Source organism: Miniopterus schreibersii (genome assembly GCF_964146895.1).
Source record: "Miniopterus schreibersii genome assembly, chromosome: 1".
Classification (NCBI taxonomy): Eukaryota; Metazoa; Chordata; class Mammalia; order Chiroptera; family Miniopteridae; genus Miniopterus; species Miniopterus schreibersii.
Window position 1 is genome coordinate 138367866 of NC_138101.1, and position 26033 is coordinate 138393898.

At 36.1% G+C, this 26033-nt stretch overlaps 1 protein-coding gene across 1 annotated transcript in view; it reads right to left on the reverse strand.

Annotated features, from left to right (window-relative positions):
- Positions 1-26033, reverse strand: part of AQR (aquarius intron-binding spliceosomal factor) — an 88997-nt gene that overhangs the window by 46518 nt on the left and 16446 nt on the right. The window contains exons 6-16 of the mRNA XM_081161353.1: positions 23907-24047; positions 21761-21829; positions 20632-20732; positions 18002-18078; positions 14638-14702; positions 13416-13532; positions 11981-12094; positions 9831-9934; positions 5801-5903; positions 3188-3308; positions 163-304 (exon numbers count right to left, since the gene is read on the reverse strand). Of these exons, the coding sequence (XP_081017479.1) occupies positions 163-304; positions 3188-3308; positions 5801-5903; positions 9831-9934; positions 11981-12094; positions 13416-13532; positions 14638-14702; positions 18002-18078; positions 20632-20732; positions 21761-21829; positions 23907-24047 (1154 nt within the window). The remainder of the gene's footprint in view (positions 1-162; positions 305-3187; positions 3309-5800; positions 5904-9830; positions 9935-11980; positions 12095-13415; positions 13533-14637; positions 14703-18001; positions 18079-20631; positions 20733-21760; positions 21830-23906; positions 24048-26033) is intronic.

The window sequence follows — 26033 nt, forward strand, 5'->3', positions numbered from 1 at the left end:
TATATTCTAACTCACATTAAAGAATTTCTCAGAGTATCTCCTATTTTGGAGGGCATCTTCATGCCATGTATATCATTTCTAAATACACTTATGAGCTTCCTGACAGAAGTATGTAAGTCACTGTTTGCATATCTTCATTGCAAGTAGAACCAATTTACTAACCAAGGCTTCATTCTGCTGACACTGTCCTCGATGTCCTGCCTAATTTCATAAGTTGACTCTAAGCGGAAGAGATTAAAGTTCCTCAGGAGGTAATCATGAAGAGTCAAAAACTGCAAATTCAACTTGGGAAGAGCAAGACAACCTGAAAAGGAAAATAACATCCATATTTGAATTATTTTTTTAATCAGACATCTACTCTCTCTATAAAAAAGCCATTACAAATTTGGTAAGCATCTAATTTAATGTCTAAAATACAGCATATTTAATAAGGTCTTATTTCTACTTCCACACATAAGTGAAACCAAGTTAACAAATGCTATACATTAAGAATTGAAAATAAAAAATGAACTTCATTAATACAGGTAATCTGCATATCAACGATTCATATCCAAATAGTGCTTCTAAAAAGTATCTGAAGATGCTTTTATACAGTCTCAAGTAGTTTAAAAATTCTTCCTTTACTACCTAACTTATACTTGGCAAATCTTGAAACAAATAATGCCACCATAAAATTAGTCTAAGACAAAATTACCAAGAAAACAATGAATATATTACATTGTATAAATCTATCTCCAGCGACCACTACTGTGCTCTTCTGAACCTGTGCCTTCCTGCTAGACTTTAAGGGTAAGGTCTTGATTGTATATCACTCCTCGAGTCACTTCCCTTCTCTGACTGTTAATAAGCAATATTCTTTCCACTATCCTCACTTTACAGTGCTTCCCTTGAATAATAAGTAATCAAACACTCAGCAGCAGTATCAAAAGGTTAAAAAAAAGAAGAACCTAAAACATATTTTACTGGCAAATCGTATTTTCATCACCCCATCTATACTTACACCAAAGCAATAACACACCTAAAAGCAAAAAACACTGATGGATAAATTTCATATCGTTTATGCTAGTATACTGACTTAAAATCTAATTCAGCTGCTTTCAGGTCAGAGGCTGAGAAAAAGCATCTCCTTCAATAGCGTATTTTTATTAAAAGAGAAAAGACAAAATGCCATCATTTTACAATGCTCGTTGATTTAACAAATCTAGCTATTAAAACAGCAATGACTACTGATATGGCAAAAAAGGAGACAACCAGACATTATGTACCTCCTGATGAAAGTAAATATACTACCACCAAGAATCTTGCCAAAGAGAGAGAACCTCAGCCCAACTGAGCCTATGCATCCAGCTGCCAATTTGCAAGAAAAATAAAGAGCAGAGGGACATGCTGATAGTCACTTAGGAAAATGTAGACTATGGGAAACTATACAGATTAAACAATGCAGGTTCTTCAATAGAAAGAAAAGGAAGGGATATAGGGGGTACCCATAAGTGAAAGACATTTTTTTAAATGTGCAAGACTGACTTTAGTGTCTAGGGATGCATAACTGGGTGATAAAACTATTTTTAAAATGCAAGATAGTGATGGCTATAAAAGCCAAGAAACAAATGGTTACATTCAAGTAGACAGAGGAAGCAGTGACTAGAAAGGGGCACAGAGGAGGGTTATGGGATAGCTGACAAGGTGGTTATATGGGTTTCATGGTGTTTCCCTTATGATAATTATAATTAGTAAAGCTCTATATTTAGTGTTTATTTTATAATAAAAAGGTTTTCTTTACAATTCCTACACTGTATTTTTTTTTTATATCTGTCCCAGTTTTACACTTATTTTCTCTCCTTGGGAGCTAGAAGCAGTTTGGATAATCATGCAGCAATAGCTTTGATCTTTGCCTATTTCACAGCATCAGACACTGGGCCCCACAGCACAATCCCATCCATGGTCAATGAAGAACAGCAGCAAGATGCAGCCAAGTCTCTGAAAATAGCTGTATTAAAGCCCAACCATTTGGCAACTGATATTTTTCTGAAATTCTTTCATTCTATGAAAGGTGTAAAGACTTAAATTCACTAACCATGGGAATGAAAGAAAAGTAATGCTTTATACTAAGCAAAATACGTTTTAAACTCAGACCAACATCACTGAATGGTACCAAAAGCTAACTATAAGACTGTTTACATTTTTAAGGACAAACTTTTTATTAAAAAGACAAAATATTCTTAAGTGTTATTTACCCTTTAGGGACTGATTAGTCAGAGTTAGATGTCATACATATATGGTCACAAATGCTTTTAGTGTGAACAAGTTAGAAAAGTGAGAAAATAATGCATTAACCACTGTCAGAACATTAAAAAGATATGAAGATAGCCTATTCTGAAATCTCATACAATTTTAGTAACTGGGGATACAGGAGTTATGGCTCAGGATATGACCCTGAAGTAACAGTTTTTCTTTTAAATAAATGTACCAATACTCACACTGGCCATGTCTTTAAAATAGTCACATTTCTCCTAATACTGTTGCTCAAAACATTTCCTAAAAATTTTTGAAATATGCCTTCAAAATGTGTGAGAATGCACTTTGGCACATACTCAATTGTGGTGAATTCTCATCCTTAGAGGATGAGTGAAAGCATCTAGAAACAATCTGTTAAAATAGGTAAGTGAACAAACTAGGCAATACCATTTTGAATCAAAACTAAGGGTTAATTATTAACAAATGACAATGTCTTTTTATGGTGGTCATTACCTGGCTTTATAAGGAATTCAAAAGAGCCTCGAAAAGTCTTTGAAAATAAAGCACTACCAATCAAAGCCTATTATAGTGACACAATGAGAAGCTATACTTCCTGTATTCTTGGTCTCCTTACAACACAATTTTATTGCTTTTTAAATATTTTTATTAAAAGAGAAAAGACAATCAAAATGTCACCATTGCTTTATGGTCATATTTCACAGGATGATACACACACATACACACACACACAAACACAGACATACATGGGTATGGTTAAATTTAATAAAAATCCTTAATGCTATATTATTCAAAAGTTTCTAGCTTCTAAAGTTGAACTTGAGGGTACCATAAAATTACCCTAATGTAATAGTGCACAGGAGTATTTTCAATTGCATATGAATTCTAAACTTAGTTTCATGCTACACCTGGATCCTGTAATTCTTTATCATACCTTCCCCTGAATAGTACTCAGTTGGGACAATATTTTCATCCCATATGATTTTCTCAGTTGGATACAAAGGCATCTGGTTCAACTGCTGAATCTGAGAAATTCGACGTTCATGACGAGATACCTAAAAGAACAGGTTCGGGCAGAAAGTTAGAAGCATCTTTATTTAATCAAAATAATTTATGGAGAAACTCACCAAAAGTATGGAATGAGAAGTTCCATGTCTTGCAGTTACTACAGCACTTAACAAGAGATTTTATTCCCTTTTTCCATCCCCCCCCCCCCCCATAAATCAAAGATACAGGAAGTACCAATCGTGACGGTCTTTGGAATCAGACAGATGTGAGTTCAACTCCCAGCACTTCTACATATGAGCTACATAAAAACTGAATAAGTTATTTCAACCTCCCTGATCTTAGTTTCCTTTTCATGGAAAAAGATAAAACATCAGTCACCTCTCAGGTTTCTTATGAAAATGAAATGGAATGCTGTACAACAGTGTCAGAGTGCCTGGCATATGCCAAGATCTTAAAAACCATATAGCACTTAGCATTGGTTTATGTATGAAAAAAAATGGAAGCCCTAAAGTCCTAGGTGATAGTTTTCACTCTTGTACTAACTTGCTAAACAACATGGGAAAGTTTATTAATAAGCTGGCCTCAGTCTAATTTATAATGTGAAAGAGTTGGACTTGATGAACTCTATGCACCCTCTCACTGTTAAATTAGTGACTTATCTCAAATATTGAATTAAGTTTGTTGTCTAATTAACAGGTGCTAAAATAACAGTATGTTTGAAATGTGTGTCACATTTGTTTCAGTAGAGATAGCATTATTTTAGGAAAGAAGATAGTGTGAGATCATCTAAATAATATGCATATTTCAACCTTTTAATCAAAATTTGGATATCAGAAGAACCCAAAGCCTGAGGAAACCCTTTAGTAGAGGATAAATGAAAGATAATGCTGGAGTACTGTAACTTTTAAAAATTGTTTTCTTTTGGTATAACTATTTAAATTTTAAGGATGAAATCTTAGCTATAAGAGCCTAAAAGGCATAGAATCAACTTTATACTCAAAACTATTTTCCATTAGAAAGATTCCTGGAAAAATCCTCATTTCTTTCTACAGTAAGGTTTTATTATTAACCCCTAAAATCTGACTTATGAGAGAAGATTTTACATTGTCGGGAAACTAAACAAGGAATTTTTAGAAAGCACTTGTAGTCAGAGATAATGACAAGTGATTTGTAAGAAAGGGGGCAAAGATGGTGAACACATTTAATGCAAATAAATATATCGATAAAAAGCATTTTCCATGGTGATAGAAAAAAATAAAATTTAAAAAAATAAAAAATTAATTTTAAAAAGTATTTTCCTTACATGAATTAATTTAAAACCCTTCCCAAGGATTTCTCGTTAAATGGCACTTACACACCTGTCACCAGGCTTAAAACACCTGCTACAAAGCTTCCTGCTACTACCCCCAAAACTAGCATATCACCTTTCTTTATACAGTAAGGGATTATATTTTATACTCTGCTTTAAAAGTATCAGATTGGAATAAAAGTCACAAAACCGTGTGTCCATTATTGTTCCCTGTGTGTAAAAAAAGTACATATGCATCCACAGTGCATGTTTGTGTAGGTATAAAAAAAAGCCTGAAACATGAAAAACAACTGAACCTTTTGGCAGTCGGAAACAAAAAAATTAAAACAAGCTATTATTTTTTTACCCGTGAGACTGGCAAAATTAGAATGACTCATAATATTCAATGTTGGTAAGAGCTTAAGGAGACATACTCTAATCCATTGTTGGAGGGAACATATACTTTTGGAGGATAATAAGACTGCATCTTTTATCTTCTAAATAAGCACACACTTCATCAAATGATTTCACTTCTAAGTACCTTTCCTAAATGCCCACATATGGGCATAAAGAGGCATGTACAGGACTGCATCATTATCTGTAATAGTAAACATTGCAAACAGCCTAAATTTTCATAGTGGGAGTATGGTTAAAAACTCATTCATTTAATGAAATATTTTACTGAAATTAAAAATAAGGTATATCTCTTCCCCTCAATTTTGCTATGAACCTAAAACTGCATTAAAAAATAAAACTTTACCAAAAAAAAGAATTAGTTTACGAGTTAAAGCCTTCATTTTCCAAAATGATTGAGAAATCCCTTAGAATTCTTAAACCAAGTTACTGATTATTTTATTTCTAAACATTCCTGAATTTTCTAGTGATAAAGGTATGGCTTAATACTCAAGGTACTATATTTAAATAGCAGTGTGTAACTGTGACCTCTTACAGACAGGAATGGTGTCAGCTACTTATGTATCCCCAATGCCTCATGTAGAAGTTGCTCATACATGTTTGCATGGAATAAATCCATGCCATAAAGCAGTTTTAAGAGGTAAAAAAATTAAAAAAAGAAATCCAAGAGATGAGAAAAGAAATTGGATAAAACCAAATGATATCATCATTTCCAAAAAGGAAATTATCTAATCTTTAGCCAGGAAAAAAATCTGTACCAATCTACATCTTTAAGAATGATTCAGATAGGTAGAGAAAACCACATGCAAAATTCAAAGAACATTAATATGTATTTACCAGCAATTCTAGAAGAAATTCTTTATCAAAAGTTGTGTCTTCAGTTTTAGGAAGAGTTGGTAACAAGCAGAGGTATGATGCCACCTGGTGGAGTGTGTTTGAACTGCAGAATAGAGAATATTCAAATCATATTTTAACAACTTACTTCACTTCTGAAACATGTAATTTTATAGACTGCTTAAAAAGTTTTACGTAGAAAATATAATCCTGTGACTCTGATACAAAATATCAACAATGAAAGTTAAACCCCTAATACAGGGTTCTCAAAGGGTCTTCTGAAAACTTCCCATGGTCCCTGAGATCCTTTTAGGGGTTCTGCAAGGACAACACTTTTTTATGCTAATACTAAGACATTATTTTTTTCACTGTCTTTACATTTACAGTGACAGTGCAAAGCAATGGTGGGTAAAACTGCTGGCACAGATCAAGGCAATGGCAACAACCAGTACTATAAGTAGTGCCTCACACAGTTTTAAAAAAACCACAAAATCCCAGTTTTAAGAAAGTCCTTGATGAATGAGTTATTAAACTTGGACCCCTGAGTATCTGCTTTTTAAAAAGTCTGTGTGACAGAACGGGTAGTCCACCATTTTGTATACAATGTTTACTTGAAAGAACTGACAAATGATGGTTATTCAGACTTGAATAAATGGCACACAAAAATTTAATTTGAAAAAAATAAACCTGTGCCTTCAAGAAAAACTGACAGTATTTGTTGCCAAAGATAAACCTTAAACTTTCATGTGAAAAACTTGAATTTTGTAAAACTTGCATTTGCCACTATGCGCTTGACAGCTTTCCACTACTTACACACAGCTTAACCACCCCCAATCCCCAAATTCCCTCACTCTATCCGTCCCTGGTAATCACGAATCTGTTTTCAATCTCTACATCTGTGCTTTTCCCAGAAGGTCAAGTAAGCAGAATCATGTATTACGTAGCCTGTTGATACTGGTTGCATCTGAGATTCACCCATATTGCTGTATCTTTTTATTGCTGAGTACTACTGTTGGTTCCTTTTTACTGCTGAGTAATATTCCATTATAGGGATATATCACAGTAGGTTTATTCATTCTCCAGTTAAAGGATATTTTTGTATTCCAGTTTTTGATAACTGTAAATAAAGCCACTATATACATTTCTGCAGATTTTTGTGTGAATATAAGCTGTCTTTTCTCTTGGGGAATGTCTGTGAGAACACTAGTCATACAGTAAGTGCATGCTTAACTTTACAAGAAACTGTCAAATTTTTCCAAAGTGTCACTGCCATCTTATGATTTCATTTATATGTAGAATCTTAAAGAGAGAGAGAGAGAGAGAGAGAGAGGAGAAGAGAAGAAGAGAAGAGAAGAGAAGAGAAGAGAAGGGAAGGGAAGGGAAGGGAAGGGAAGGGAAGGGAAGGGAAGGGAAGGGAAGGGAAGGGAAGGGAAGGGAAGGGAAGGGAAGGGAAGGGAAGGGAAGGGAAGGGAAGGGAAGGGAAGGGAAGGGAAGGGAAGGGAAGGGAAGGGAAGGGAAGGGAAGGGAAGGGAAGGGAAGGGAAGGGAAGGGAAGGGAAGGGAAGGGAAGGGAAGGGAAGGGAAGGGAAGGGAAGGGAAGGGAAGAGAAGAGAGGAAGGAAGAGGAAGAAGAAGGAAGGAAGGAAGGAAGGAAGGAAGGAAGGAAGGAAGGAAGGGAGGAGAGGGAGGGAGGGAGGGAGGGAGGGAGGGAGGGAGGGAGGGAGGGAAAACAAGAAAAAAAGCTAGCTAGCTCATGGCTGCCAGAGGGGGGTGGGGTGGGGAGTTAAAAGATACAAACTTCCAGTTAATATAGAACATGGGGATGTAATGTATAGCACTGTGACTACAGGTAACAATACTGAATTACACATCTGAAAGTTGCTAAGAGAGCAGATGCTAAAAGTTCTCATCACAAGAAAAAGAATTCTATTAACTATGTATGGTGATGGATGTTAACTAGACTCATTTTGGTGAACATTTTAATATTTCCAATTATCAAATCACTATGTTGTATACCTGAAATTAATATAATGTCAATTATACCTCAGTAAAAAAATTTTTTTAAATGTTAGGCTCAGAAAGCAGACTACCTAGGTTGAAATCCTTTCTGATACTTGCTGTGTGGCCTAAGCAAGTAACTATTCTGTGCCTCAGCTACTTTATATGTAAAATGACACCTACTCCTCTCACATGAATGTTTTCAGGATTAAGTTATTTACATACTTAGTAGAGTGTCTACCATATAGTAAATAAATGTATGCTATTATTACTATTTTTATTTATTTATTTTTAAATATATCTTTATTGATTTCTGAGAGAGGAAAGGAGAGGGAGAGAGAGAGATAGAAACATCAATGATGAGAGAGTCACTGATCGAGCCCACAACCCGGGCATGTGCCCTGACCGTGAATCGAACCCCGATAGCCTGGATCCTAGGCCGACGCTCAACCACTGAGCCACACCCGGCCGGGCTATTATTACTATTTTTAAAAAAGTATATTAGCAGATAGCTAGGTGCCAGAGAATATAACTTCATAAACTTTAAGCATGCAAAAATTTTCCTAAGTCACACCTGTAATATTACATATAGTAGTCCCCTCCTTATCCACGGCGTATATGTTCTAAGACCCCCATAGGACACCTGAAACTTCGAATAGTACCAAACCCTGTATGTAAAAAACCCTAGTTTTTCCTATACATACATACTCTTATCCTTAATGAACCTCTTGAACTCTACCAGAAATGTGGCAGCAACTATTTCATTGGCAAATGCAGCCTCTCCAGTAATTTTATATCAGTACAAACCTATTCCTGAATCTGTGTGACCATCCCTCACTTGCAGTAAATGCCCTAGTGGGATTCGTTTCTGTGGATCCCTGGCTGAAATCTCTGTGTAGCCTCAATGCTTTCTGGCACAACAACTAGAACACAGTTTCTGCTCCTGTCTCCTACCCACAAATTTAATGCATTTTCTATCTTAACTAAGCATTTATCATGCACTGTGGCCATAACTTTTGCAGTTTGTGATGGAACAGCAAAACTAGCATGCATTTCTTTTTCCTTCTTCACAGTTTCAAGACTCACAATTTCTTTTTTTTTTTTAAATATATCTTTATTGATTTCAGAGAGAGGAAAGGAGGGGGGGAGAGAGACATAGAAATATCAATGATGAGTCATTGATCGGCTGCCTAGCGCGCAACCCGGGCATGTGCCCTGACTGGGAATCGAACCCCGATCTCCTGGATCCTGGGTCTATGCTCAACCGCTGAGCCACGCCCAGCCAGGCAAGATTCAGTTTCAAGGCTGAACATTCATTCTTACCATAGATCTTAGCAACCTCAGCAAATCCTTTCTTATCTTATTAAACCAAGGAAGCCCTTTATGGCTTCTCTTTGGCACATTCAAATTTCCAGCATCACTATTCTTCTATTTTGGGGCCGCTATTAAGTAAAATAACAGTTTCTTAAATACAAGCACTGCAATACTGCAAAAATTAATCTGGTTATCAAGATGGCAACTAAGTGACTAATGAGTAAGTACTGTACTCAGTGTGGATATGCTGGACAAAGGGATGATACACATCCCAGGCAAGATGGAGCAGGACAGTGTGCAATTTAACCTGATGATTGTTTATTTCTGGAATTTTCCATTGAATATTTCTGGACTGAAGACAGCCACAGATAACTGACACCACAAAAGGTGAAACTGTGGATATGGGGGGGGGGGGGGGGTAGTGTATGAACACTTTTTGATTTCTGTTATATGTTGTTTATCGCTGATGGGATACCAAGTTTATGTTCTATTCTAAAAAAAATTTAAGATCCAGGAAAACTTTATGTTATCAAAAATATAATTTTACCAAAAAAAGAGAAAACATGGATCATTATATGTGTGACTCAGAGATACCACATGCTAAAAGCAGCACTAGCTAGTTCCAGTTGTAGTAAATAGGCCAACAAGTGACATTACCTAAAATAGTGCAAAAATGATTAAAAGAAAAAATTAAAATTCAGTTTTCCTCTCATGTTGCCTTACCTAAGAGGTCCAAATAACTTGACCAAGGATTCCCGAGTATCCACTTCTGCCACATTTGAGAGGGCAAAATCATAGAGTTCAGGGAAATGTGCGAAAGCAGCTCTCTAGAAAAAAACAGCAAAAAACAGAAATAAAAATCAATAATTAATGTCTACCTATTAATAGAATCAACTACAATTCATATACACTATTTTTAAAAAATATTAATGCACTTATTTTTCATATGCTTCTCATGTGTGACCTCTGCCTTACTCAGCCAGAAGCATTCAGTACACTGGGGAAAAACTAGAACTGTCCTAGCAGAAATACAAAAACAAAGAGTCGGTGTTCAGTTTTTTATTTCTAAACTTGTACTCTGAATATATAATAAAGCCAGCTTCACTGACCTGAGGGGAGAAAAACAAAACAAAACACTTTATTATCAAGAACTCGCCTAACAACACTAAAAGAAAGTTTTCATTTACAAGGAAAATTCCCACTCAAGGGAGAGCTTGAGAGAAAGGCCAAAAGCATTGTGTGCTTGTGTCCTGCTTTACTTTGGAACTCCGGAAAGAGGGGGCCTTGCAGGTTACACCCCCAACCAACATGGGTTAAGAAGCAAGAAAACAGAAGTAGCAGCATTAGGTTGATTTGATAACATCTCCAGTCTTCCTTAATGCCCATGTGGCACAGAGAAGATCCAGGGGTTTTCATGTACTCCACAGTGGATCATGCAGAAGGATGCCAAGGTTATGGATGAACCTGCCATGGATTACTTCAGGCAATGGCAAAATGAACCTGCAATCCAAACCTGAAGAGTGAGCTAAGCTTGGAAATGAATGAGAGCTCTCAGGAGAGTTCAAGAACAAAGCTGGGGCCTCGTTACCAGGGAAATAGCCAAACTCCTCGTGAACAATTGCTATGCTTTGCCTATGCCAGAACAGACCACATGCCATGCTGGTTATGGTCACTTGAAGGGCAGGGGCAGGACAAAAACAATAATGCTCTGAGAAAAGAGGCAAAAGACGTCTGAGCTGGGACAGTGTGCAGATCACTCCTCTTCCAAACAATGAGGGTTAGTGTCTTCATGTATCCAGGTGCCATTTGGGAAAGAGGAGGGAGAACAGAGACTCCTTGAGAGGTAATGGAATTGATTATGAAAGACAGCTGAACTTAAGTTTGACTGAGTCTTTCCCCAAAAAATGACTTTAGAATAGAAAGATCTGAATTACTTTAAATTGACAAATAAAAGCTTCTTTCTGTCACCAGAGAAAATGGAGCTCCGGAACAAGATTCGAGATCATTAAGAGAGAACACAAAGGTATCTTTTTCACATCTGAGCTGTACTGATAAATTTCATTAGCTGTGTTTATCTTTAAAATGTACAAAATGGCCCGGCCGGGCGTGGCTCAGAGGCTGAGCGTTGACCTAGGATCTAGGTGATCAGGGTTCGATTCCTGGTCAGGGCACATGCCTGGGTTGTAGGCTTGATCCCCAGTCGGGGGTGTGCAGGAGGCAGCTGATCAATGACTCTCATCATTGATGTTTCTCTCTCTCTCCCTCTCCTTTCCTCTTTCTGAAATCAATAAAGATATATTTAAACAAACAAACAAATAAATAAAATGTACAAAATGTTGCCCTGGCTGGTGTGACTCAATTGGTTGGAGCATCATCCTGTACACCTCAAGGTGGTAGGTTTAATTCCCAGTCCGGGCACATACCCAGGTTGCAGGTCTGATCACCGGTCGGGCTGTGTACAGGAGGCAACCAATCGGTTTCTCTCTCTTCTCTTTTTTTCCCCCTTTCAAATCAACAAAAACATGTCCTCGGGTGAGGATTAAAAAAAAATTTTTTTAATAAGAAATAAGTCAAATGTACAATATAGTTATACTACTTTGTCATATACTGAAGCATCTCCTTTCATAAAATACAACTGATATTTAAATGCACTTAAATTGGCCCAGTAACAATTATTTCTGAGTGTCAAATATCAGTACGTAGATTCTCAGGATGAGGCCGATGAAAGAAAGCCATTTTTTTTCATGGGTTCAAAGTTCAAGATGAAAACAGTAGTAACTTAATATCTTTTCTATTTGTTCTATACAAATGCTAAATTATTCAGGACCTGACATTATGGAGCAGAAGCGAAGGCTATCAAGCATTTCAATTACCTGGAGAGAAGTAATTCTATCATAGTGAATGGTGGTCATCTCATTCTCTGTCAGAGCATTTCCAGTCTGGTCATTAATCTCAAAACCAGTATAGAACTTAAGCATGTCCAAAAGCTGAAAGGATATATTTAAATTAATGAAATGTGTGTAACATAAAAGCAAGAGAGCATGAAAGACACTATTTATTTAAAATAATAAACAAGTCCATTTACCTTCTCAGAGGTGCTGAAAAACTTTATAATGTAAACAGTACCACAAACATTTCAGAACATATCCAAATGTGTTTTATTTCTGTGAGAATAGGTACGTATGTGCCTTGTAAATGAATTGTTAAGTCTATTTCATATATATGACCTACTTATCCAGAAAAGAACTTAAACTCCAATCCCAATAATAAGAGACAATAACGATCTAATGAAAGAAAGCCAATCATTTTAATGGAAAAAAAAAATCTATCTACATCACTGCAAATTTATAATTACACCACTACAGGGAACTCAAGTCCTTTACTTAGGCCACTTAGAATTTTCTGAAGGGGGGTTTTAGAATTCATGATTGGAGATACTCTTCTCTATGTGCTGCTTCTATGAGGGAAAAAAGCAAGGTGGGGAAAGCTAAATAATCTATCCCTCTCCTCAGTCTCCATGGCTATCAAGATGTTCTTTGGCTCATTTCCTGCTGCTAACGGAGGCCTGCTTTTCCCTGTGGCGGCAGCATCAACACAGTTCACTGGCTGCCTTCACCCCAAATCTTTACTATCCTTAATTCTAATCTATGGCATATCAGATAGTAGGATTTTAATATGAGTCAAATCACTGGGATTTAGTAACAGAATGAGAAAAAAAAGAAACACTCACAGACATAAGATAAAAGAAGTCTTATAATATGTAAACACATAAAAATTGTATCTCTAACTAGGATCCCATTGACAGACAAGTGTTAGAAGTGTGTTCGAAGGCTTTTCTTCTGGATGACATTTACAAATACAAAACCCTAATACTTCATCTTCCTATCCAAGTTAGCAAATAAAGCATATACACTTCCACACTATCAACTGCCTGCCCCCATCATCTCATGGAAGGAGAGCCATGGTATTAGAGCATAGTTCCCTTGAAATTAATGCTTGTCATTTATTATATTCCACAGTGGTTATGAGGGACTACATCACACATAATTTAGTAAAATAATAATAAAATCACATATGATTAACAAAAGGTTATATCAGTAGTAGAGGCCACCTACATAAGAATATATTCATTTTGCACACTAAGACTTGATTTTACTTAAAAATGACTAATTAGGAATTTTCATTGTTCAATTCAATATAAAGCAAAATTGCTGGTTGTCATGTGCTGGTACTCCTAGTTTCACGGCAGAGAAAAGCTCAATTTAGAAATAAGAATAGTAACTTATGTTCAGATACATCAATGCTCACCTGGGAAAAAAGATGGCCATCCTCTTCCCTATGAACAAGGTTAGAAAGGTAACAGTGAACCAAAAGGTGGGAGTCATCCAGGATGGTATTAAACCAGCGCCGTGTGGGGAGTAGAGCCTAGGAAAAATAAACACCACAGCAATAAGTCTGCAGGTTCTCTGCAGCTGGATGGAGGTAAAAATACTGATAAAGTGTTAATCACATCCAAAGTGCCTCCCAGTCTCCCAAAGACATCGTGCACAAAGCAAGGTCCATGTTGTAAATAAACTGTTAATATTTCTCAAAAAATACAGCATTGAAAAATATCTCAAAGATACCTCAGCCAGTAAGTTTCAAACAAAATCCTATATGAAATGCAAATGTGTACTGTGTGTAGGTTTAAAAATGGAGCTGCTTTGAGAAAAAAAGGAGTGAGGAGCCCTGAGTGCAGGCTCCTTTTTCGGTTTCCACTTACCACATCCCCCAATCAGTCAGCAAGATGATACTTTGAAACTGTGAGTCAGTTTGAAAACCACTAACCTAATCAAACACCCTCATTTTATAGGCGAGGTTACTGAGATCCTCAGAGGTTATGAATTAGTTACTGGCAGAGCTAGAATTTGAATAATCTCATGAAAGACTCCTAGTCCATTACTCTAGTCCTCATGTCAAGAAATCACCCTACCTTTCCAGGTAAGGAGCAAATTGAAAGGATTTTCTTTCATTTTTCTTCATTAAAGAGGAAAAGGAAAGAAAATACATTCAATCTGAACTACATCAACTCTACATCTGAACTTTCCATCAAAATCTTTTACCTAGTCATATGAAACCTTCCTTTTTAAGAACCTTAATTTTTAAAATTGACAACAGCAGCTACATCTTTCTTCATCAACATTAGGCACATTTTTAAAAGTGAGATTATTAAAGAGATGGCCATACACTTGTGACTTGAGCCACTACTGAGAACTCTATGAAGGGGTATTAAAATGTGACAGAAAATAAACTGCCGTTGCTCAACTCATGTTTAATAATGATACTAAATAATGTTTTTTCTACAAACAGCAGCCATCTAAAAACTTCAAGGGTTAATTTAATTGCTTTTGACTCTCTTCATGAGACACCTTTGAAATAGTTATAAACTAAGGACAGTGAGTTGATAAAAAATTATTTCACATATAGTCATATGCTTAATCTTAGCCTCCTTAATGACTATATAGCAGGAAAGTCACTGCACACTTCTTACCTCTAGATCAATCATAAGTTCAATGAATCTTTCACAGTAATGAACTTTGTCCATAGTGACAGGTTCTAGACGTAACAGAGAAAACATGTTAGAATTTCTCACTTAGGTTATTCTGTGGTCCTAGGTCCTAAAATTGGCAGGTATTTAAACAAGCTCACTTGTCCCTTATTTGTCAGGACTGGACTCTGAGATCAGAGGAAGGACCTCACATAGATTTCAAAAAAAGGCAGGCCTGCCCAGCTGGGCGTGGCTCAGCAGTTGAGCGTTGACCTAGGATCCAGGCAACCGGGGTTCGATTCCCAATCAGGGTACATGCCCGAGTTGCAGGCTGCAGCCGATCAATGACTCTCATCACTGATGTTTCTATCTCTCTATCCCTCTCCTTTCCTCTCTCTGAAATCAATAAAGACATATTTAAAAAAAAAAAAAAAAGGCAAGCCTTATCCTTACATTTAGCTCTACAAATATCAGAAAACGAAAATCTAGGTTGGATCAGAAACACATAAAATAAGATTTGCAAAAATAATTTAAAGTGTTAATTTTTTAAAACCTGTACTGAATGATTAGATTTTGAAGAAACTTGAGATATAAAAACCAGAAAGGCAGTTTCATATCAGTTCTTGCCCCACTTTTCTTATTGTCTTCATGTGCTAAGCTTCTACAACTTCCTTCATATGCATAAATACATACACATATGCGTACATGTGTGCATACAAAGATAATGTAGAATATATAGAAAATGGGTGGGAAAGACATACACCAAACTAAAGGGATAATTTTTATGACTTTTTTCCCACTGTACATGTGTTCCTTGACATTAACATGTCAATGACACATAGAGCAATAAAATATTTTTTAAATCATTATCTTATTGTATACTATCCATGAGCATTAATGTACTTTAAATAACATTTACATTTTAGTTTTTAAATAATTACAACCTTGTGACATGACATACTTTCAGAGTAAAAGTTTTTTTCTTCCTAATGCCAGCAAACAGACTACCATTTTACCAGCAAAACCATCCTGCCAAGATTGTTTCAATTAAGGAGGCAATTTCAGGGTCCCTACTGCTGCTTAGTCTAAGGGCTCCCAGCAGCAACTAACGCAGTGCTAGATCTGCAGAAGGCACCCTACAAATGCTTAAATTAATCCACTTATTAAATTCATTTGTATTATACAGGAAAATGGAAGGTTTTATGTCTTGAAAGAAATGTGAATACTTTTGTGACTAACACATGGAAATGTTAACTGGAACTTTTCCATGTCTGTAATCCAGACCCTAAAATTACATAACCATAGAATTTCATAGCTGGAAAAGACTTTACAGAACATCTACTTTAGCTCTGCATTTCCAGGTGAGAAACAAACTGAGGAGCAGAGAAAATGACTTGATAAAAAGGCAGAACAAAGTAATGGCTGATTAGAACTGGAATCCAGGTTTTCTGCGACACAGTCTAGGTCATACAGCTGTTGAAATTAAAGAATTTAAAGGAGCAACTGTTCAATTAAATCCATTCAAACCAGTCCTCTGTTGATATCTTTTGTTCTTGTTAATGATGAAGGAAAATATTTTTGCCGAGTATTAAAAATGTGGGCAAACTCTGTAGTCTGTATTTTTATTTATAACTTGAGAAAATTACTGGCAATGGCTTCCAGTCTGAATACAATGGTTGGCCCTCAACTTCTGAGCCCTGGTGGATAGAGCTGCAAGTTTTGAACTAGTCACTACTGGGTATACTGTTTGGAGTTGAAACCTTGTTAGTAGGATTTCAGACTTCACCATGCCCTAGCATGTGCTCCTTACGTGCACTGCGGTTTCTTTCCTTCTGACAGCAGACCTGACATCACAGATCACCCTACAAAGACTTCCTTTAAAATAACTAATAAGGACATGCTGTTTATAACGACCTCGTAAAATGCAACTATAATTCTTCTTATTCTTTTAAAAAGTAGTTTTCTGTTTCCTCGCTATATAATCCATCCATTTTAATACCCTCTCTGAATTGACACCCTGTTTTCAACATCTTGTTTGTTCCTTTGCAGTGAGTTAATAAATTTTGATTGAAGCTCAAGATCAACCTAAGAAATGTTGTTTTCTGATAATATATACACAACAATGGCAATGGTTAGTGGTTTAATGGTTGCTAACATTACTGCAGGCTCTAGGTTGTTACTTGATCATCAAACCTTTCTAAATGACTACAGATAAACATTTCATAGTTAGAGACATCAATTTTTTATGACCTAATTATTACAGATATTAATAGTTCTAAGCACTCACTATTACTAATAGCTGCAAGAAAACCAAATCTCAGTCCTCTTCTAAGTGTAAGCAGCTTAAATGATTTAAATTTACTAATATTAAGTGACTTAGATTATAAGCATAGGATAATTTTTTCTTTATACTGATGATGATAGTAATATTATGCCCCAAGTCAGGTACAACTGACTTACAGCATTAGTACTACTCCTCACTGAATTATAGGTATGATTTTCAGTTGTAAAATATTACTTGGAGGGTAAGCATTTGTAAGTAATTCTGTTGTATTTTTAGTTTAAACAAGCTACAATCTCCGATGCAAAAATAGTACTATGGTACATCTATAGAGCTGTTCTTAGATTATATTTCAATATTCCAGGTAAGAAACAAATTATTAACCAATAATATATCTTACAGAGCATGTATACACTGTCATTAAGTAAACAACATTCTATTTGCATTCACTAAATGTTTACGAAGATCTTTTAAACCCAGCATATAAGCATCTCTCTCTCTCACACACACACACACACACAACACACACTTATCTATAGTATGCACACACATATATATCTATATATAGTATAACCATGATATATTTTAAAGTGTATACTCTGCATAGTACTTATATTTGTTTCATCAGTAAATGGGGGCCACAATGGAAGGAAATCCTTTCCATTTTGTCTTATACCTTATATCTCAAAAAAAATTCTCCTTTCCCTCTCTAAACAGTGTTTGATGTCTCTTAAAAACACTATTCGGCACCATACTGTAAATGCCATGTGGACAGGGTCTGTGACTATCATGTTTACTACTTTGTCCTAGCTCCTTCTTCAGGACCTGGGTCTTGTAAGTAAGCTCAAAAAATGTTTGCTAAATAAACGAACATTTCAATAACCATGCTGATGCCTTTAATATGGGTGGATTTTTCATGGCAGTCACAATATTCAGATTGATAATATATTTGAAAAGGGGAGGACATATGTTTTGTCATTGCAATTTAAAATCATTCTAAGATCAGTTTTTGGAGTAAAGATTAGTAAATCCCAGAGGGTTATCTAAATAGCTGCACAAATAAGCCGAGTAAAAGAAGATAGTTACCGGAAAGTGGGACTGATTTCAGCACGGAGATAAACTTCTGGATGAGTCGTGAAAGAAATCTTCTTTCTTGATAGGCTCTACAATCACAGATATAACATTGATCAATTATTTTGAAAAATAATTATTTCAAAAGTAAAAAATGTTGAACAAGCCTTTCTCACACTGTTCAGATTCTCCATTTCTCTCTGAAATTGGAGCCATGATTTGAACACAGCTTCCTCCCTGTATGTCAGTACAGCACTAATGAAGAAAAGAAGAGCCTCATCACTGGCCTAATAAGCCAGCTAAAACGGCACCTCTTTCTTCTTAAGGTAAATTTTCACTTGTGATTTAAAGGTCAGGACAAGAAAGTTTTCAAAACTTCATTTATACTCTGCCCTTAATGTTAAAAATCTAATTAAGTATGTAGTTAAAATAAAATGAGCAATTTTATACTTAATATGCTTAAAGTATTAAATATAATAAAGTATTACAATGTATAAAAATCGAATGTTAGTTTAAAAACAATTTCTATTCCTTATTAACTTATAATGCACTATGTATCAATTAATCAACAATCATCAGGTATTAGAGAGCTGCAAATGATTGTACCAGTCCTGCTGGAAATACAAAGGAGGGGAATGACTAAAACACACTTGAAATGACAAGTCTGTAACACAAAGATAATTAGTAGCACTAACTAGCATGTATTTAATAAAAATGGCTGACATTAACTGAGCACTGACAGTGCCAGGATCTGAGTTATTTTAAGTACTTCATCTGAACAATCTCATTTAATGCTGAAAACCATTCTATGAAATAGATACTACTGTCGAGATTTCACACTGAGGCTCACAGAGGTGAGGTGACCTACCCAAAGTTACACAGCAACTGCGTGTGGAACCTAGTTGAGTTACAGAATGACACTCTAAACCAGTGATTTCTAACCTTCATCTCATGACACATATAAACTAATTACTAAAATTCTGCAGCACATCAAAAAATGTATTTTTTGCCAATCTGACAAAAAATAGGTACAATTTTGATTCACTCACACCAGACGGCTACTGTTGTGATGGCTGTTGTTGTAATTTTTATTTGACAATCTAAGGGAAAAGATATCAATGCTACTGACTAAACAGTCATGTATTAAATGTTTTAAAAATTCTTGTGGCACACCGGTTGAAAATCACAGCTCTAAACAACTATACATATTCTAACCTTCACACAAACAGCTGGTGTTTCAATAAAAATTACACAGTGTGGTTCAGGAATTCAGAAGAAGAAAGCACTGTGGCCCAAAGCAGTTGGTCTGGAAGAGTGTTCAGAAGGTTAACCTTCAATCAAATGGAGGGGAGGGGAAAGGGCACTTAGAGAAGAAATCTTTTGAAGAAACAGTGATTTGGGAGAGTTACAAGAAATGTGGCTGTACTGCCACTGTAAGGTTAGATTTTGGCCTATGGAAGTAGGATACCACTGAAAGCTTGGGAGCAGGGAAATGACAAACCAGACACAACTTTCTCTGAAGATGGTGAGTTAGGCTCATCACTGTAGGAAATCAAGAGGAAACATCAAAGAGAAATTTATTGTAGTGGTTTAGTGAAGAGGCTATAAAGGCCTCAATTAGACAACAGCAGGGTGAATGGACAAGAAAGGAGATGAGGGACAAAAGATGAATCCGGTAGGACTGGCTGACTGGATATAAACAGCTAGTCAGAGAATTAGAGTGTTTCAAGCCCAAATGGCTGAAAGAATTCAGAGGAACAGGGCAGAAAGGTGAGTTTGGAAGGAAAAAAAATGGTTAAGCCAAACTGGAGTTCACTGTAATGCACCCCAACAGAAGTATACAGCAGAGTTATACAAAGACAGGAAAGCATGAAAGTGAGGGCCAGAGAGATTTAAGGGTAAATCATATTAAGGTCACAGAAAGACAGGGTTTAAAAAAAGTACTCAAATACTGCAAGGGTATCATGTAATTAGTCCAAAAGGAGTGAAAAAAGGCAGTTAAAGGTGGAGAGGAAAAAGGACAACTGCCAGAACAGCCATGTAGGAAATAAGGCAAGCACACAACTGGACCAGTTAGCCTCAGAGACAGAAACAAACTTCTTAGCGTGTGCACGTCCTTCCTCTGTCCTCCTAATAGAAATGTCTTCGATGAACACTTGCTACCAGGCTCTTATCCAACTGATAATAATTACTATTAAAATGACCCATAACCCTCACTGCTTCTTTACTCCTTATACTTGGCTTGTACCATCTAATATACTATGTAATTCATCTGTTTACTGCCCTCTTCTCCGACCAGAGTGTAGCCCCAACAAGAGCAGGTGTCACTTTCCAGTATGTTCCCCGCTGTATCTACTAGACCACTGTTAAGAGTGAGGAAGAAAAAGAAAGAACAGCTGGATTGAGAGCCTGAAGGCTGTGGGAAAGCTGCAAACCATCCACGACAGACTGTGGACAACAGGCAGGGAGGAGACAACTGGTGTGCTTGTCCCTGGGGCAGAGAAGGGAAAGAAGAACAGGGTAAAACACGTCTTCATCATTTATGTGCTTCAGCACTACGTGAAGGGCATAACAGACCAGCCAGCAAAACCTAAGACCCACAACCCAGCACAATAAACATCATGGGGCGAAGCTTCAGCACATACTGCTCTCTTGCTTTAGGATCCATCTTTTCATCGTTCTTTTTAATCAGGTTCCAGAATTTTCTTAGCTTAGGTGTTTTCTTTAATTCTAATTCCAGTCGTGCCTGAAAGAACAATAATATTAAATTACCAGTCACCTCAAAGTTTACAAGAAAAGAGATCAGTTCATCTACTAGTTTTCTAATGTGTGAATATAATACAGAGCGATGGGATAAAACCTGAAAGCAACAGGACAAAACCTGAAAACTAAGAAACTAGTAACTACATTTTAAAAAACGATTCAATTCTAACATTTGTTAATAGAAAAAACTAAAACAAAAGAAACTGCCTTTTCTAGTCAAGATTTTAAACTCAATAATCATTTAAATTCCCTTATTTCTAAAATTAATTTCAGCTTGAAAAGATGAGCATTAACACTTATGAGCAATATGATTGAAGAAGTTTGAAAACTGAGTCTGAAACAATGAACATAAAACAGTTATACAAGTGAACAAAGTAATGTCCACATCACCATATTCTTTCTTATGGCACCTAGCAGTTTTTAACTTACTTCAACTATTTATATGTGTCTGTTTTCATCCCCTGCAAAAACACTCACATGCAGGAAATGGAATCCTGAATAAAGTATTATACTGAAATTTGAGTTTTAACTTTACTCCCTATGGTCTGTTAATTTGACTTTAACACAGTACATATTTCTAATAAGGATCTGATGAAAAAATGAAGTCATTAATATTAAACATGATTCAGACCTTCTCCTATAGCTGTATGTATGTTCCAATCAAGGAAAATTAAAATTCAATTCTGTAGTGAGTCTCATCCAAAGACATATACAAGAATAACCATACTTTGCTAAATTAAGGCCCTTCTATATGAGCTCAATAGATATTACCTTATTTCACCTTATAATACTGAAAAATATATATTAGGTAAAATATATATTAGCTTGCACATAAGAACTTTAAAACTGAAAAACTACATCTATGATTAAATTAATGTAGAGTAAATCAGATATATATTTTAAGCAGAACAGGGGATTTTTAGCTACCATTCTATATACACAGTTCAAAACCACATGCTGCACTTGTAACATATAATATACACAAGTAAGTTTCTAAAATTAGATACTTACAGGCTGTAAGCCCATCCACATTGGGAGGGAGATAAGCTGCTGTACTTGACTTCGTATCAAGTCTACTTCCTGTTTAAAGCATGAATTAAACAAGTTTATACACACACGAGCATTGTAACCTAAGTCGTTACATACGCGGCACGGCTGCCTTTTTAAGTTCTGAGGGGGTGGGGGGCAAACATGCCATAAATACTTTCAAATTAATAATATTGTAATATTAAGAAGTTCAATACTTTGTTTTAAAGATAGTCAAGCCCTAACCAGTTTTGCTCAGTGGTTAGAGCATCGGCCTGTAGACAGAAGGGACCCAGGTTTCATTCCAGCCAAGGGCACGTACTTTGGTTTTAGGCTCAATGCCCAGCACTGGTCGGGCATGTGTGGGAGGTAACCAATCGATGTGTCTCTCTCACATCGATGTTTCTGTCTCTCTCTCTCTCTTCCCTCCTACTCTCTCTGAAAAGCAATGGAAAAAATATATATCCTCGGGTGAGGATTAAAAAAAAAAAAGTTAATCCTCATTATTTACAAATTCTGTATTTGTGAATTCACCTACTGCAAAAATGTATTTATAACCCCAAATTCAATACTTCCAATGCATTCAGTCAATCACAGACAGCACAGAGCAGTGAAAAACGAGCATTGCCCAACATGCGCATGCCCAGCTCTGCCTTCTTGTTTCAGCTCTTCTATAAGCAAGTGTCCTTTTCCAGGTCTATTTAGTGCTCCTTTTTCACACTTTTGTGTTTTGGTGGTTTTGTTATTTAAAATGTCCCTCCACCACAGGGCTGAAGTTTGGTCTAGTGTTCCTAGGCTCAAAAAGGCTGTGAAGTGCCTTACGAAGAATATGTGTGTTACATAAGGTTCATTCAGACCTAAGTTATAGTGCTGTTTGCTGTGAGTTCAATGTTAATGAATCAACAATATGTACTACATAAGGTGTCTCTAAAAAGAAACACATATAAAACCAGGTTATGTATTGACCGGTTGATGAAAATGTGACAAGAGGTTTGCTGAACCTAACCCTGTATTTTCCCTCAGGGGCAATGGTTCAGGTTTAGCTAATTCAGTGTTCACAGCTACTTTAAAGAACATAACTACTCAGATAATGAGAAATGACAGTATACTGAAATAAAGAAAGCACTTCAATAAGCTAGCTTTTAAGTTAATTAAACCTAGTACCAAACTAACACTAATTAAATCTTGTTTCTGTTCAATTTTTGATAAGGAATTGCATCTATTTATATTTGCTTTGTTTGGTTTAAATACTCAGAAACCTAAGCATATACGTTCTTTTTTACAGGCAAAAGGAAAGAAACCATTATTTGTACAGTTGATCCTGGAAAATATATGGAGTTTGTATGATGCTGTCTTTTAAATGCCGTCTTTTAAAGGTTAATAAATGTTAAAGAGGTAATAGTAACATTCAATAGGGCATTATAAACCTATTTTTTTGTATGCCTTTGCAACCCATGTGAGGCAGTACATGGAAACAGGTAATAACCATCCCTCTATCAACATAAGAAACAACCCCATGCATTCTCCTGCAGGGGTCTAAGTGCACTATCAATTCAGAAGCACTTATCTTTAAATAAATAGGCATATACCTTCAGATAACCACAGCAGGGAAGCACAAATAAAATATTAATTATTGTAAATATTTAATCTTTTACAAGGTAATCTTATGAAGGATTAGAAATGTATCATATACAACCCAAGAGATTTTCAAAGACCACCCACAAGTGGCCCTAATCAATCAATTCAAAACGACTCTCCTGCAGACCTGCCAGCCTGTGCATGAGGTGTGACTGAAGAGTAATGAAACTGTTTTTGTGTGAAGTTGTAGCACAGATCTCATTACTCGAAGTTCCTATTAACCAGACTCTTTGCTGCTCTACCTTGGAGAATTTCAGTTCTCATTATCATTTTTCTTAGAGTCCAATAGAAAATAGGAGAGAGCAAGTCCAAACCTATGAAAAAGCAAACATCTTACAGAGTGGCTGATGAAGAAGTGGCTGAGGTTAAGCTGTTAGCAGTACCCTCATCCCCACTCCTATGAAAGAAGAGTTGGACAGAGGTAATCGCATCTACAGTCAACTGAGGAGAACAGGAAAACTTCAAGTTCCTCCAAGAGAGAAAGTAAAATTACCAAACTGTTGAAGCAGTGATCAAGAAAAAGCAGTAAGACTGTCTGTTCATGGAGTGAAAATTCACCATCAGTTTCAGCCAACGCTGCTTTCAAGATACACTGGAAAAAGAATGGGAAGTGGTCTGGCTTCTTTTTGAAAGTCTGAAAAGAGAAAAAATACAAATTCATTTTGAGATGGCTTGCTCGCCTCTTTTTCTCCCTTAAACAAGCATTGGTAGCCTTTTAGGAGTCTATTTTTAAAAACCCAAATAATTACAAAAAGATTATTTGCTTACTTATAATTAATGGTAGCAAGTCAAATATAGGCTTCTGGACTACTGAGAGTTGCAGAAATCTTTGGCTAATAAAATAATGGGTTTAATTCCTTTATTTCTTCTGTGGATTATGCCAGTAACTAGCTTAGGCTTTGTTGTCTTATTAAGGATCTGAAGTGGTTTAATTCTTCTGATTTAAATAAAACAAACAATGTCTTTAGCAAAAATTATAGTGCTCCCATTCTAATTAATCTCAAGAACAGCCTCTCCTGTTTTATATTCTCCCTTTACTGCCAACATGGAAATAATGTTTTTTAAAAAGTATAAGTAATGTAAAAATGTTCAAGTCTCCTTTGATCTAGCTCCCTACCTATTTCTGCCACATCTCTTTTCTTTCATGGTCCACACTACTTCTATGGTCCACACTGCTTATTTTCATTCACTTCTCTAAAACAAGCTTGCCCCGCAGCACCCCCCACCAAACTGTTACTTCCGTCAAGTCCAATGGACTCTCACCCACCCTCAATTCCTGTTCAAAGTGCTGAAGGCTCCTCTCCTTTGTTGCTTCTGCAGCAGTGCTCCCGGGGTGCCAGTCTCCTTCTTCCTCTGCCCCTCCCACTACTTCAACTGCCACATGCTAATGACTCCAAATACACATCTTCAGTCTAGATTTTACTCTTTAGCTCTAAACCTTACATTCCTCTACCTACTGGTCAATTTCATCTAGATATTCCAAAGGCAATTTAAACTTGATAAATCCAAAACTCAATTCAACAATTTTGTGCCCTCAAGTGTATTCCTAGATCCTCCTTTACCTAGCTGGGAAAATGGCTCTATCATCTTTTATATTCAGTTGCTTGAGCCTGGAAGTTACTGAAAATAGGACCCTTTCTAATACTGCTTCAATTACCTAATCCAATCCATTCCACTTCCTAAATCTCCATGTAACTTCACCATCTGTATTGCCATTTCTCTATTTCAAGGCACCAAAGTAGTCTTTATAATATGCAAATTGATCAGGTCATTCATTCCCTGGCTCAAAAGACTTTCCCTCCCCTTTCCTATAGTAGTTTGAAGCAACTCCAAGAAATCCCTAAAATCTCTCAGTGAGAGCAAGGCCCGTATTTTACTTTGGGCTCTAATCTGCCATAAATGGTAGTCACTTAATGAATATTTGACAGAAGCCACCAGGCTTTTATCTAAAGAGTCTAACATCTTTTCACTTTGGAGATCAGCCTCTCAAAAGAGATGACAAATACCCATGCCTTTTTTTTCCCCCATTTAAAAAATAATGACTGAAAGGAAACTCATTTTATGTTGGCCAAAGGAAACCTAGATTTTGAACCTCTAGTGACCAAGCCCCTATTACACTAAGCACAAAGAGAAAATGTCAGTCTACTAGAAGTTTCAAAACAGGAAAAGAAATCCCAAATTAGAGACAAGGAGGAAACTGAAATTACAATATAAACATGTCTTGACTTTGGAAGCACTATTTTATACATGTGAAACTACAAATATATACTCCCAGTTGTGAAACAAGGCATTGCAATCTTAGCTCACTGAACATTATCTGTTTATGCTAATTAATATAAATGTCACTTTATCTGATGTAAAAGTCTTTATAATCCATGTCATTCTTTGTTTTAAGCACAAAGCAGAAACACATTCATAATTTTTGATTAATAGTAAATTAGTCTGAAGAAAGTACTAAAACCAAATGAAATCTAATATTATTTTTTCACATATGTATTTTCCCCAACATTTACTTTATTATTGGATAAAATTCTGTTCTAAAAGCATTATTTATTAACGGTAAAAATTTCTGCTACTTTGTAATGGCTTAAGTGAGCAGAGCATGAAGTAACTTAAATCT